The 16,298-nt window shown below is 39.2% G+C and overlaps 1 protein-coding gene across 3 annotated transcripts in view; it reads right to left on the reverse strand.

The window, feature by feature from the left end:
- Window positions 1-15,549, reverse strand: part of FAM91A1 (family with sequence similarity 91 member A1) — a 42,364-nt gene extending 26,815 nt beyond the window's left edge. Inside the window, exons 1-8 of one of the 3 annotated variants that reach the window (XM_082363064.1) lie at window positions 15,235-15,549; window positions 8,330-8,414; window positions 7,170-7,321; window positions 5,475-5,532; window positions 4,703-4,770; window positions 4,039-4,152; window positions 2,710-2,800; window positions 2,227-2,289 (exon numbers count right to left, since the gene is read on the reverse strand). In XM_082363064.1, coding sequence (XP_082219190.1) covers window positions 2,227-2,289; window positions 2,710-2,800; window positions 4,039-4,152; window positions 4,703-4,770; window positions 5,475-5,532; window positions 7,170-7,321; window positions 8,330-8,414; window positions 15,235-15,306 — 703 coding nt within the window. In that variant the 5' untranslated portion in view covers window positions 15,307-15,549. The remainder of the gene's footprint in view (window positions 1-2,226; window positions 2,290-2,709; window positions 2,801-4,038; window positions 4,153-4,702; window positions 4,771-5,474; window positions 5,533-7,169; window positions 7,322-8,329; window positions 8,415-15,234) is intronic. The other 2 variants (XM_082363063.1, XM_082363065.1) reach the window with 2 other exon arrangements.
- Window positions 15,550-16,298: the final 749 nt, after the last annotated feature.

The raw sequence follows: 16,298 nt of genomic DNA on the forward strand, positions 1-16,298 counted from the left end.
CTCCCCTGTGGGCACACTTCCCTTGAAAACATCGTGGGAAGAGGCATGTGCCTAGGTCATAGCAGGATTTGGGTGTCCCTGTGTCCTCTAACCCTAACACCACCTAATTGCACCCAAAACCTAAATTATTCCCAACAGAGAGTTATAAGACAAAACTCAAGTGGTCAAAATGAAGGCACTGTGAAGAACCACAATGTATACATCAGGATAGGCTATCTACTTTACAGCTCTGGCTCATGTCATTTTCTGATTTAGTGCTACCTATATTTCCAATCATCTAAGGACTGTTAAGGATCAAAGGTTTCTTTTTAGAAATACTTTAGTAATCCCATTTTTTTATGTAATTCTTTTCCTACACTATCAGCTGTGTGAATAAGAAGTGTAAACGTTTACTGAACGCTTACTAAGTGCCAGACTATACTACTAGCTACTTTATATATACAATTTCACTTAATCCTCTTAATGTTAAGAGTTGTTCAAAACTATACCCTATCTTAGAGATGAAGAAACCAAGGCACTAAAAGGTTAGAAATACACAATTTACATCTAGGCAAAAAGAATGAGGCAACTCTACATAAAGAGATATGGAATAGTCTCAACGTATAATATATTAAGTTAAAAAACCAAAGTATGAGCTGGATACACCATCTGCGTAAGAATAAAACCACACAAAAAAGGATATATACATATAAGCCTATGTGCATAGTTATGTTTTTGGAACAATATACAGGAAACTTAGTGGCGGCTGAGAGAGGAACTGAGTGGTTAGGGGCAGGCATGGGAAGCAGACTTTTTATACTCTTCTGTAGATTTAGTATTTTATAATCATAATTACAGCCTACTCAAAAAATACATTAACAAAAATAAAAATAAAGAAAAATACCTGGAAATAGCAAAGAAAGTTATAGAAAAAAAAAAAAAGACAAGGAAGGCCTGGCCATAAACACATGGTAACACAAATAAAAAATAAAGGTCAGGACACACTAGACTATGATAACCTGATACGAGGGAGTATTTTTGTAAAAAGCCCTAACACTCATTTGTTAACAGTAAGGTCCCTGGAATTTTTTGACACTTCATATTTGATTACACAATATTTTAGAATGGTAAAAGATATCACAAACAAGAATAATACCTAAAAGATATGATGGAAAACACACTTATAATACATAACCTTAATATAACAAGTGTTTCTACAAATTGGTAAGAAATCTAATCTAGAGGGAAAAAAAAGCCAAGGATGTGTCCAAGAATGTTAGCCACATCACCACTGAGGCAAAAAAATAAATAAATAAAATAAAAAAGAATAAAATATTTAAAAAAGGAAATGATCAAAACAACCAGCAATAGGGGAATGGTTTACTAAATTGAAATATACAAGGGTCTTAATATTGATTTAACTTGGAGAGGTGGGTGAAGAGGAAGGGAGGAAGAGATAAAGATAAAAAAGATGGTAGTGACATGAAAATATAAGACACAGATATGTCAGGTAAAAATGAAGAACAAGGACTTCCCTGGTGGTTCAGTGGTTAAGAATCCACCTGCCAATGCAGGGGACACGGGTTCAAGCCCTGGTCTGGGAAGATCCCACATGCTGCAGAGCAACTAAGCCCATGCGCCACAACTACTGAGCCTGTGCTCTAGAGCCCACGAGCCACAGCTACTGAGCCCGTATGCTACAACTACTGAAGCCCGTGCGCCTAGAGCCCGTGCTCCACAACAAAGAGAAGCCACCACAATGAGAAGCCCACGCATCGCAACAAAGAGTAGCCCCTGCTCGCCGCAACTAGAGAAAGCCCACGCACAGCAACGAAGACCCAACGCAGCCATAAATAAATAAACAAACAAATAAATAAATAATGTAAAATGAAGAACATATAATTCTATGATATTACTGAATATATGTAGAAACTTATGCACTGAACAAGGTTTAAAAGGTGACATAAATTTATAAAAACACTGGTTTGATTTAGGATTGTGAGAAATTTATCTCAGATTTCTACTATTTTAATACAGTGCTTACACCAACAAAAGATAAAAATGAAAGGAATTTAACTAAAACCACCTCAATGAGTTGCAACGTAATGAGGAAGAAATGTTTTTTTTTGAAAAATTCTAACATCAAAGATCCCAGAATGATATGTGTCTAACTTAATAAGGTGACACACAGTGCCCAGCACCTAGCAGCCATTCAAAAAACACTGAGAAATATTAGCACATATTTACCTGCTATACAACTGTCATCAGATATTGGTACATCCAGATAAATAAATCCTTTGTTATATAAACCTACAGAAGCAAAAGTATCTTATTTTAGATGAACCAGTAAACACTGTAATTTAAAAAAATAAAATAAAATAAAAACTTTATTCCTGATTTTCTGTAAAGATTCTTACAACTTAATGGTATATGAAAAGGAAAAAAGTAAGACAGAAGAAAAAAACATTATATCAAAGCTTTCAAATCTTGGTTTCCCTCAAATGCTCAGAACTGCAAAATTTTTCTTATGATTCATCTGTATAAATTTCTAATCTATGTGACTAATTATAGCCACACTGGAAAACAATGGACTAAGGTCACATTTCAAACAATAACATGCCTTAGGAAATATTACTGTTCTTACCTAATTGATAAATAATTGCTATAAATTGTTGACGGCTTAAAATAATTTTTTATGTTGACAAAAGACCATTTCTACTAACCACTTACTATGTACTACATTGTAATCTAGTGATCCAGAGAGTTGAGGGCCTGCATCAATGATCTTATCAATAGCGCATTTCTCGGGCAAAGTGCATATCTAGGAAAAGCAAAATATTTTCAATTAGGTTCTGTCCAAATTAACTAACTGATAAGTTTCCTGAAATCTATTCATGTTTAAACCAATGATTATATGTCATTAGTTGAATGAACTACATATTTTTTTCATTTTTTACTCTAGAATTCAAACAAAAAAAGCCACACACAACCATCAATTAAGGTGCCAAAATATGCTACCAACAGAACTCATACAACAAAGCAATTTTAAGTGCCAATACTTGCTGGCAAGTAATGTGCTCACTAATAAATACTAATACTTACTCATCTTCTTTGCATTGGAATCTGATCCATTTGCTGATTCTGGATCTCTCAAATCAGAAGTTTATTCACATGCCACAGGATTATTATCACTGACAAGAAGATCACTATCTTATGACACAGTCTGACATCTCTGCTCGGAAGTAAATGCACTGAAGCAGAATTTCTAAGCCTTGCACTCACTGGATTTACTCTGTCCTCGGAAGTAAAACAAAATGCCAACTAAAAAAAAATCCACACGCTCACTTAATTCCTTCAGCCACAGGGATATGACTGGTCTCTAGGCACCTGGTCTGCTATTCCACCTCTTTCCCCTAAATCAACATCCCTTCTAAAATGTATAAAGCTTATAGCAAATGTGGTCTGATCACTGGGAATAGTATATCCCTTGATCTTGACACTATTCCCTATCAAGCACTTACCACTTCAGTACAGCAGTTCAGCACAGTGATTAAGAGCACAGCAAACTGCCTGGGTTAAAATCCCAGACCTTTACTAGAACTGTGACTGGAGCCATTACTTCATTTCTCTGCACTCACTTTCCTCACATGTGAAAGAGGCTACAAATAATACACAGCTCTGGGGTTGTGATGAGACTCAAATGAGACAATATAAAAAGCAGCTGGAATAGTGCCTGGCACACTGAGCACGCAGCAAGTGCTCAAAAACCGTCGGCAATGCTATTGCTGGTAGCTGTGGCATCACGTCACTTTACATGAAACATGTAAGTAAACTCCCCAGGTGACTGTACATGAACCAAGTCAAGTCTCCCTGATTATTAAAGAGTATTTTCGAAAACTACCAATATTCTAGCTTACTAAGATCATTTACAATTTTGAATTTCCTTCAGGAAAACCAACTAGTGTTACTTTTTTTAAAAAAAGTTATGTAACTATAGTTAAAAATTATAAAATCATTTTTAAAATAAAAATCCTATGTTTAACTTTCAAAGTTATCTACCTTTATGTCATCTTCTGTGATATATGCAGCCTGCACCACCCACCATGCCTCTATGGCAATTTCCACCGGCTTTACTGGTAGAAGATCACGGGCCGTTTTCCGTCTGAAAAATTTCTGCAATGGTACAAACATCTGAGAATTTGCAATCAATCTAAAATTACTACTTCCTTTTTTTATTGATAATAGTATAACAAGACAGTTTCCAACGGACTAAACAAATATCTTTTAAAATTCTCATGTTTTAAAATCTGAAGTATTCTAGATACACTGAATGGAGAAAGTCATTCTTAAATTATTTCAAAGTAAATTACTTCAAAACACTATCATTAAATCTGGATCTAAATCCAGAAATTCAAAGGAAACCCAGGTGAAAATGCATTTGGAAAATGTGTACTGATTTCACCCATGAAGTGAACCCTGGGAGTGGAATGAGCAGAGCAAAGTTAATTTTTAAAAATAAATGAAATGTCTTACGCCTTAGATATTTTTAATCCTATAATCACTTAAGCTATAACCTAGAGATACTGATGAGTTGTTTCTGTATGAAGCATATTTTATTTAATCAAAGAAATCATAATTCATTATTCCTACTACTTAAAAATTTAATCAGATTGTGTGATAAGGAGGACAAGAAATTAGAAGGGAAGGGAAACAACTAACTTACTTTTGATGACCTACACTGATTCATCAGATCAATGTACTGGTTCCTTCCTATGCCAAGAAGCCTTAGACCTAAAAGAAAGAGCCTTTCCTTTAAAAACATTTAATACATCTTGAAATGTCAGTACACTCACAAGCCTACTAGGAAAAAACCTTTGACTTTCATTCCTCTTTTGATTACTGACAGATGATCAATATCAAATTAAAAAGAATTCTTCAAACAAAATGTAAAAGACAAGCAACTGGGAGAGGTGAATTCAAGCTGACACTTTTGACAATGCTAACTGAGAAAATTTTTAAAAAGCAGAAGTCCTCCCAATTCCAGGAAGTCAAAATGTACTTCTCAGCGAAAGTTTCTTCTTAACACAGCAGAACTATGTCACATTTCAAATGTACACTTCATTAAAATAAGCATAATAAAACACCAGCAAATTGTTAGTAACAACCATATATCATGCTGCAAAAATACTGTGCACAAATTTTCTTTCCTCATTTGGTATACACCACAGCCCAAGTATCAGGAAGAACTTCATGCTCTAGAAATACAGAGACTAGTCCCATTTTTCTGATTCTACCACTCCAAGATATTCCTCTTAGACATTTAGACTAAATCTTATACTTGACTTGTATCACCTGATAAAATTCCTATCAATAATGTTGCTTGCTGTTCTCATCTTTCAAGTCTTTCAGGTTAAAAGCACAATACTGAAAGACAAGAGCACGCATGCACAAAGACACTCTAAACACTGCCTCGTTCAGCATAATTAAATACTTACAGTCAGCAGCAGTGAAATTGGGCAATGAATCATAACTTTTCTCACTGTTCATAATGTCCTTTTAAAAAGAAAAAAACGTAAATGTTAAACACAAAATGTCCTTGTCACAGGAAGCACTGAGATCAGAGCCTGGCAACCTAGAGCATGCATGTCACAGTGTGGCATGTACCACGAGGTCCCAACCTAGCAACGGAAGGTCAGGCTTTCAGGTCTGGGTTCCTCAGAGCGCTCTACGAAGCCCAGACGGTTGCCCAGTAACCTCTGCCCTGTGGAAGCTATGCAAGGAATACCCTCTCAGAGTTCAGGGTTCCAGGCTCTCCACACTTCATACCTGATCCTAGACTCCTACCCTAGGATTAGAGAGAATCCCGAGAGAAGGCCCAACAACAGTGTGTCATATAGCTCCATCAACAAGCATCCAAGACAAGCACTGCCGACAAAGACCTTAACCACTCAGCAGCCTTTGCTCCTCCAAATCCCAACCAGCAACAGAGTCAAACTCAGTATCCAGCTTCTTGCAACCCTCATCTGTTTCTCCAGTAATAAACCAGCTGTTTACTGTGGGGATAAGACCCATTTTTAACCCAGGAGTTATACCCAATGGTACAAAAACAGAAACCAGAGAAAAGCAAGCACATGGATGCAACTGAAAGCTGGTAAATGGGACAAAACCTCACTCTATTATCTCCCCCAAACCTGTGGACAACACCAGAAAAATAATCAGAGACACAGCAACAAAACTATTCTACGCACTGCTTAGCTGCCACCTTCATTATGCCACCCTGGTTCTAGGGAAAGGGACTGACAGAAACCTGGGCGGCCACACTTCAAGCTTTACTTTGTATTTCCTCCAAAACAGGGACACAGGAGACACGGGACTACAGAAGTACCTGTGAAGAAGGGGCTTAAGGAGACAGGCAAAGGGAGCTCCTGTGAAGGCGCCACGTCCTAAAGGGAGCTAACCTCACTGCTACTGCAGGCGCCCAACTCCTTCAGTCCTAGGCTGCCCTCTGCTCTTCAAGTGGCTGGTGAGCCCAGAACAGCAGCACTCAAACAGAATTAACAGCAAATGAATACTAGATAAATACTGCCAATCTTTACATAAAGCTCTCTTAAAAACAGTATATAACTACTATTTAAAGCTATTCAACACAGGCCTAAAAACTGCCTTTGGAAAAAGGCTAACATCTAAAAGTTAGTAATCACAGAAAGATCCGCAACCAGGACTACTAATACAATTCTATTCTTCTGAAACATGCATTATATAATGTTGGGTCTATATCATCATTTATTCTTTCTACAGTTAGAAAACAGCCAAATATATTAAGCTTCTCTGAGCTTAATGTTCAATTCTGTCAGCCACATTTTCAACCTTAACCTTGTATTAAAAGCAATAAATTTTATACAAACTGTGCTAACATAAATGACTGATTAATGCTACAACAGTACAAAGGGTCAACAAAGTCTTCAAGAACACAGAATAAAGGTAGATACTTTCCCACAGAGAAAACACTGATAAGGACAACTACCTGCACAAGTGTGACTACAACAGTTAACTTGTAAGCAACCGTCTTTTTTACACTATAAACTCAGAAACAATGTCCACTGTGGCTGAGTGCTGGTCATCATTCACAAAGCGTCCCCGACATGAAGTCCCATCCCATCCCTGAAGATTCACGTACACTGTACACTCACCTCCATAATCCCAGTATAATATAAAAATGGTGTTATCCTCAGGCCCTTTACCATGATATCTGATAAATGGTAAGGGTACAGCATGAGATGATCTCGACTGTACTTTAACAGTTCCTCATAGTACTTGCGTTCATCTTTCTTGACATGTTTAACTGGGAAAGAAAGGGAAATTCTCCAGTTGTTTTTCAGATCTTACACTTACATATAATTATAAATGCAAGGAGAAACACTTTACAAACTAATATTAATTAAAAAGTATGTAAATTGGAAGAGAATAAATAAAACAATCTAAGTTGGAACAAAGAAACAATTACACCACAAGAAACAGACTTCAGAGTACATAAGTAAAATGTATAATGGGACAGAAAAGTAGAGAAATAATTCTTAACAAATCAAAAAGCAAAGAAAGTGAGCATGGAATGTCTCCCCCAAAAACCATAAGCTATAATCCATCCAATCCCTATGATACTTTACAAGACAGCCAATCTGAATGGCAGTTTTCTATGAAATCAAGTCTATTTTTAAAAATTATTTGCTGTTTTCTGTGTTTTAAATGTAAAAAAACCTCTGACTTCCATGGAATATGTTTTCATAGAAAACCTACCTCTGAAATACTATGCTTAAAATAAGAGTAACAAATGGGAGGGAAGACTAGCAGGGCAACAGAATAATCAAAGTAATCTGACAAATAAAAAGCAAACATTTAAAAAAAAGCTTTTTTAAAAAAATGGAGCCAGCTGTATTTAAAATTTGTTCCAATTATTATAAAAAGTCTTCATTAAAGTTATATTATTTGGAAAATTTATAGAGACCAAAACAAAACTCAAAGTCAAAAATCATTAAGAAGGAATGTACTTCTTTTCTGGCATATTTTCTCAGTAAACTAAAAAGAGGACAACTGAATCAAAATTAATATTCTATAGGTAAAATGAATCTATAAACAATACTCTAAAAAATAATTTTCATTGGAATTAGAAAGAAAAATCTACTTGCTAATGCAAATTATTGTGAGGTGTGAAGGGTCATTACAGAATTATTAAAGGCTGTACATGGAAAAATTTCAGTACCATGAAATATATAATGAAAAGATAGGAGAGATTTATGAAAATGTAATTCAGCAATAGTCATTTCTACCTCAATGTAAAAATGTCTCTACTTACCTAAGTTATTTCTGTATCGTAACTGATTGCGGATACTGTACAGGACAACCTGCTTCTCATATTCTCTCTGTGAATTTCCAAGACTCTAAAAAGAGTTTCAAATAGATTTAAAATAGTTTCTAAACTAAACAACAGTACTTTTACCCCATAAAATTTCAATACCATGCCCCCTAATTTTATCCTGGAATCTCTAATTTCCAGAACTGAGTAAAGATTTTCTTAAATTTTATCATACAAACTTTCCTGCTATGGTATTAGAGCAAAAATTCAATGTGTTTATCTTCAGTCTCCCTTTCTAAAAGGACTTACTGAAATTATCTAAAGTATATAATATCAAATAAAAGAGCAGTCTGAGAGCATAACTGCACTTAAGTTAACAAAAAACTAAGTTCTACTAATAAAGATTTCCTTCTTTTTTTTTTAAACATCTTTATTGGAGTATAATTGCTTTACAATGGTGTGTTAGTTTCTGCTTTGTAACAAAGTGAATCAGTTATACATATACATATGTCCCCGTATCTCTTCCCTCTTGCGTCTCCCTCCCCATCCCACCCCTCTAGGTGGTCACAAAGCACCGAGCTGATCTCCCTGTGCTTCACCGAGCTGATCTCCCTGTGCTATGCGGCTGCTTCCCACTAGCTAGCTATTTTACATTTGGTAGTGTATATATGCCCATGCCACTCTCTCACTTTGTCCCAGCTTACCCTTCCCCCTCCCTGTATCCTCAAGTCCATTCTCTAGTAGGTCTGTGTCTTTATTCCCGTCTTGCCCCTAGGACCTTCATGACCATTTTTTTTTTTCAGATTCCATATATATGTGTTAGCATACGATATTTGTTTTTCTCTTTCTGACTTACTTCACTCTGTATGACAGACTCTAGGTCCATCCACCTCACTACAAATAACTCAATTTCGTTTCTTTTTATGGCTGAGTAATATTCCATTGCATATATGTGCCACATCTTCTTTATCCATTCATCTGTTGATGGACGCTTAGGTTGCTTCCATGTCCTGGTTATTGTAAATAGAGCTGCAATGAACACTGTGGTACATGACTCTTTTTTAATTATGGTTTTCTCAGGGTATATGCCCAGTAGTGGGATTGCTGGGTCATATGGTAGTTCTATTTTTAGTTTTTTAAGGAACCTCCATACTGTTCTCCATAGTGGCTGTATCAATTTACATTCCCACCAACAGTGCAAGAGGGTTCCCTTTTCTCCACATCCTCTCCAGCATTTATTGTTTGTAGATTCTTTGATGCAATCCCTATCAAACTACCACTGGAATTTTTCACAGAACTAGAACAAAAAATTTCACAATTTGTATGGAGACACTAAAGACCCTGAATAGCCAAAGCGATATTGAGAAATAAAAACGGAGCTGGAAGAATCAGGCTCCCTGACTTCAGACTATACTACAAAGCTACAGTAATCAAGACAGTATGGTACTGCCACAAAAACAGAAATATAGATCAGTGGAACAGGATAGAATGCCCAGAGATAAACCCACGCACATATGGTCACCTTATCTTTGATAAAGGAGACAAGAATATACAGTGGAGAAAAGACAGCCTCTTCAATTAGTGGTGCTGGGAAAACTGGACAGCTACATGTAAAAGAATGAAATTAGAACACTCCCTAACACCATACACAAAAATAAACTCAAAATGGATTAAAGACCTAAATGTAAGGCCAGACACTATCAAACTCTTAGAGGAAAACATAGGCAGAACACTCTATGACATAAATCACAGCAAGATCCTTTTTGACCCACCTCCTAGAGAAATGGAAATAAAAACACAAATAAACAAATGGGACCTAATGAAACTTAAAAGCTTTGCACAGCAAAGGAAACCATAAACAAGACCAAAAGACAACTCTCAGAATGGGAGAAAATATTTGCAAATGAAGCATCTGACAAAGGATTAACCTCTAAAATTTACAAGCAGCTCATGCAGCTCAATATCCAAAAAACAAACAACCCAATCTAAAAATGGGCAGAAGACCTAAATAGACATTTCTCCAAAGAAGATATACAGATTGCCAACAAACACATGAAAGAATGCTCAACATCATTAATCATTAGAGAAATGCAAATCAAAACTACAATGAGATATCATCTCACACCGGTCAGAATGGCCATCATCAAAAGATTTCCTTCTAAAAAAAAAAAAAAAAAAGATTTCCTTCTTGACCATCTCCAATTTGTGTGGATGGATGGATTCTTGAACCTACATTTATTTAAATTTAAGAATGGCCACTAAGGACAGATCCCCGTCTCATGACTACTTACAGTTGAGGGCTATGATTATTAAAAATTAAGATTCCTGGAGAATGTACACTTAAAATGTACCTCTAAATACTATTATTTCTTTAAAAAGTCATCTTATGGCCTCATTAGAAAACACTTAGACAATTTTAGAATTTCCGATATATTTTTTAGTGAGCAAAATGCTTTCTAGCTGTGAATTTAGTGTTTTAAGTTCAAAATTGGGTTCTCGTGAAAGTAAAGAGTAAGTTTGTCTGATTATAGTTAACATGATATTCAATGTGAGACCATAAACTTAATTTAATATGTGACTGCTATCCCCCTTCTAATTACTAGCTATGATCTTTCCAACACACTATAAAATAAGACATCTTAAGAGATTAATGACAGAAGGAACAGAGGACTCAGTTATTACACTTCTCACTCATAGGTTTCTGAAAGCCAAGGTAAATGTCCATGCACATACTTTCACTTAAGGCCATCTTCACAAAACAGATGAAACTCACATCTAAATAAACTGGCACACAACTGGAACTACTGGTGGGTAGCATTTTAAGAAAAAAGGGACGTAACGTGAGAAAACAAAATCTTTCTTCCTGCCTCTAGATTAATTGATTTATCACAGGTTGAATCATAACCCACACTACTGCTGAAATGTTATGTGCTGACATTATTTTCATCCATTTTAACATTACAAGAAGTTAGGAGTAAAGTTCATTGTAGAGAGACTGCTCTCCTATCTTTTATGTAGCACCAAAACCAGGGCCAGTATTGAAGGTATTTAGGGGATTCAAAATATTAGGCTTTCTGTAAAACTTTTAAAGGATTTCCTCTAGCTCTACTGCCAAATAAAAGTCTCTTTCTCGGGCTTCCCTGGTGGTGCAGTGGTTGAGAATCTGCCTGCCAATGCAGGAGACACGGGTTCGAGCCCTGGTCTGGGAAGATCCCACATGCCGCGGAGCAGCTAGGCCCGTGAGCCACAACTGCTGAGCCTGCGCGTCTGGAGCCTGTGCTCCACAACAAGAGAGGCCGCGATAGTGAGAGGCCCGCGCACTGCGATGAAGAGTGGCCCCCGCTTGCCGCAACTGGAGAAAGCCCTCGCACAGAAACGAAGATCCAACACAGCCAAAAATGAATAAATAAATAAATAAATAAATGTACTATTAAAAAAAAAAAAAAGTCTCTTTCTCAAGGAACAGAGAACACAAACACTCACTCACACAGCAGACAATTTGCTAAAATCTTAGCAACTTCCAAACTTGAGGATTTACTCTTCTGTTTCAAAATAAGTCCCTTAATTTATTCTAACTTACAACCGTTTTCTCCCTTTAAAACTCTTCCCGGTAACTCCAGGATAAAAAGTGTAAATCAAGCCACTTACACAAAATATAAGGTCCCTGTTATTTATAAGCTAATTAGAGAATACAGTATCTACTAAACATCTAAGTCTTTGTGCCAGTCATTAAGTAATGACTGGTCCTGATCAATACATGTGCATACACACAAATAACTAAAAACTGCATTAACAGCTGATTTTATTCTTCACTACCCTCGTACATAAAATATAATTGCTTTGTTCACAAAGATTATTTGGCTTCTCTTCCACGCCCACCCCAATTTCCCACCATCCACATTTTAAAACACTGCTGCCACTACAGGAGGCAACGAAAGAAAGGTCATTTTACTGGGAGACAGTGCAGACCCTGCAGAAATTCCCACCAGGTCTGACAAATGAAGCTGGGCTGCAGATAAAAGGAACTAAAACAGACAGAGTGACATAGAAACTGGCTGTAAAACACCCACTGTGCATCAGATGATGCTAAAAGCATAAAGAATTCTTTCTAAAGCTTTTGCTCCTACAAACCCCAATGTGCACCACCTCCCCCAAAATACACAATAGTTTCTTTTAATTGACCCTCCTTGGAACCTCATCATAAAATTTCCCTTCAAATAAAACAACTATGAATTGTTTTGAACAATGAATACTGGTAAACTATAGAAAGATCCTGAAATAATGGCCCGATCCATAACTTTTTAATGTATTTCTGAAAGTCTAGTATAGCTCACACCATGTAAAAAATTTTCATCTCATTTATATAAAAACTATTTTTTCAAACACATTTAAAAAAAAATCTGAATCACCTTCCACCAGCTTTCAAAACTGGGAAATATGAGTCACTTTCAAATTAAACTCATCAAAACTCACCAGAAACTCTTATCAAAGTACTTAGTATCTGTAACACCAAAAACCAAATTCTTTCCACACAAGGGCTACTCCCCACTTTTAAACTGACTAAGCTTTAGCTCCTGGAAAAAAATCTCAGACTGATACTATCACTCATTCACTGCAAAAGTATTTACTAAAAGCCAACTACGAGATAGGTGCTCAAAATACAAAAGCAAAAACAAGTAATGTAACCAGAAAATATACCATAGTGGGGTAAGTGCTATGGGTGAGAAATACAGTGCTGGGGCAGCACACCTGAGGGTCAACTACTCCAGAGATAGGTCAGGAAAACCTTTCTAGAGGAGTTAACACCTCAATTCAAAAAGAAGCAACATGTACTCTATGGAGACAAATAGAAATAGGACTGGGTTTGCAATTTAGAAACCTCACCACAGTACGGTATGAAGAATGGATAGGAGGGTACTTTTCTGAGTGCTAGACACCAGACAGAAAGCTGATGTACTAATCCAAGGTAGACCTAGGGAAAAAGAGCAAGGCTAGAGAAAATCCATGAAGTAACTTGTACAGATGGGTTTTGCAACACCTTCCACAAGCGGAAGCTTATCCTAAGCTAAAACACCAATTCTTGAAAGTGATCTCACCAAAAAAAGTTTTAATTTAATGTCATGCTTGTACTTAAGTATAACACTGTTCTGAGATTATTTTTAATAGTCATGACTAAGGTTTGGAAAGGCTTTTGCCATATGTACAAAATAGATAACTAATAAGAACCTGCTGTATAAAAAAATAAATAAAATAAAATTCAAAAATTAAAAAAAAAAAAGGGCTTTTCCCAATACTAATTAAGATCAATTATTTCTGTTGGACATAATTGAATCATCCATCTTTCTTCTATAATGTTACATTTATTTTTGTGAAAGGAAGAGTAGAGAAAACATGGCAACAAAGAATTGTTGGTTCTTCCAGCTGTCTTGCCATATGCCACAAAACCCTAAGAACAAAAAGTGTCCATCAAAGCCCCCATTCCAGCTTAACAAGAGAAACTCAGTCTCTCAGGTTTAGAGCTTTATTCTTCCCATTCAAGATTAACGTCACATGGGCAGCCACTGCCACCCAAGAATTCTGAGTTCCTTAAATTTACCTTTCCACTTTCTTGTGTTTTTGGTATCTTGAAGGGAAAGTGTTTTCTCTGCCACACGACGCACCGCCAGAACCTTAAATTATTCATTTCCTGGAACTAAGACCCCAAGCTGGGAGAGGAGGCAAAGTAATAACCCTTATACCATCACCACCACCAACCCAAACTTTCCAAATATGCCAGTGTCCAGCACCAATGGAAAACAGAATTTCACTCTCAACCAAGCAACGTGGCAGGAACTTGAAGGTTAATCTATGACCAGAGAGAAACAGTGCCTTCTATACAGCACATATCACTCCTTCATAATCTTTACCACCGCCCGCCATATTATGTATTTATTCATTTATTTGTTAACTGTCTTTCTTTACTAAAACGTAAGCTCCATGAAGACAGGGCTTTCCCGTGTTGACTGTTGCAAATGACCCGCACCTAAAACAAGGCATAGCACATAGTAGGTGTTCAATAAATATCTGTAAAACAACTGAGTAAAAATAACACTCAAGCATTTGAGAACTACCTCTCGGACAAAAACCTCCAAAACCTCGCTCTCCTGTTGCAACATCTCTAATAAACCCATCTTGCTGACAGACTGAAGTCCAACAAAACAAAGTCCGAAAGCCCTTCAAAATCCGGCCCTGACCGCTACCACTCCCCACGCACTCACCAAGCCGCACAGCCAAACACACCAATACATTTACACCTCCGGATTCCGGTGATGGAGGAGGTCCCTCACTACTCTCAAAGCACGCTTTCACTCGTCCAAGCTTCTTAAAATGACTTTCCCTCTCGCTGGAAAATCTTGAATCCCTCTTAACTATCTATCTCTTATTCGTCCTTTAAGGCCCAATTTAAATGCCTCCCCTACACAACGTCCTGACACTCCCTGGACGGTTTCTGACGCCCTCCTCTGCGCGCTCGCATATACTATCGTGCAGGTTCGTGTGAGCTGCTATCAGCCTGTAACCGATTCATTTGTTTCCCGTCCCTTTCCCACCATCCCGCAGTTCTGGAGGTCAAGAACCGTGTTTTAAATTTGTTTCGAAGGTGCCTAGCCCAGTGCCCGGCTGAAGGGAGTCTGCGTGCGAAGGCGCCAGGCGAGCCCACTGGACACCATTCCATCCCATTTCGAAACGGCCCCGTCCTGCCCCTGTGGCCCCAGGACCGTCCCCTCCTCACCCGCGGGCTGCGGGTAGGTTATCTCAAGACCCTGGGCGGGGGAAGGCCGGGAGTCAGCCCAGAGGCGCCAGCCCCGGCCCCGCGGGCTCGGCGAGCAGGTGACGGCGGGGCGGGACCCCGGCCCCAGGTTCCATACCTGCCTCACGTTGGCCGGCAGCTTGCTCCAGGGGTAGTTGTGCCGGATGTGGAACTCCACGTCTATGTTCATGATGCCGGGAGCCCGGGAGGGCAGCGGCGGCCGGGACCGCAGCTGGAACGACGCCTCCCGCCTGCCCGCCCTTGGCCCGTCCGAGGAGCCCGCGGGAGGCCCCACGCCTCACACTGCGGACGGCCCGGGCTGCCCCATGGCCTGGGCTCCCGACAGCTCGGTGCGGCCCGGGCCACGGGGCACGGGAGCACCGGAGACAGGGGGCCAGACGCCTCGGCGGCTCCAAGTTTCTTCCTAGTTTCGGCCCGCCGGAAACGGCTTCGGGCGTGCGTCACTTCCGCTCGCCGGCGCGAGGCCGGGGGGCGGAGCCCGGGACAGGCCTTCCTGCCCGCCCCCCGCAAGCTGTGGGGCGGGGCAGCGAGGTAGAGGCGGGAGGGACCCGGGTAGTGGCGCCTTGCTCGCGCGCTCCGTGTCCTTCTGTCAGTCTCTGGATGAATTAATTGGGTTTGTATTGCCATTGCTGGATGACCCACTTTCCCCCAAATGAGAGCCCGGGTGGCCCTGGAGCAGGCGGTTACAGGCACTGGGGTGGGGCCGGCCAAGAAGCAGCGACTTGGGAAGGGGGCCATAGTTGACTTAAAAAAGGGCAAGAACGGTAAGGTCTCGGGGTCTCTTAAGAGCCAACCCCGAACCGAGGCCAGGTGGAAGGGGTCCAGGCTGATGAAGGAAATGTGTAAGTCAGAGCTTTCCCCCCAGTGGAGTGGTAGAGCAAAGGTCTAGTGATCCTTCATCCCCTCCTGGTAGTTGCTACATCTTGTGGAAGAGAAACAGTTGGGCTCTCCTTCAGAGCTCCAAATTCTTGTTTTGTTGCGACCCGGCCGGCGGGATCTTAGTTCCCCCACCAGGGATTGAACACCCCGGCCCTCCGCAGTGCAAGCGCAGAGTCCTAAACATTGGACGGCCAGGGAATTCCCACAAAGGTCCAAATTCTTAAAATGTAGGGATTCAGGGAGGTGAAATGGTAAACAGCCGGTGCTGACGTCGGGGAGGTC

Source organism: Balaenoptera borealis (assembly GCF_965194805.1).
Source record: "Balaenoptera borealis genome assembly, chromosome: 17".
Classification (NCBI taxonomy): Eukaryota; Metazoa; Chordata; class Mammalia; order Artiodactyla; family Balaenopteridae; genus Balaenoptera; species Balaenoptera borealis.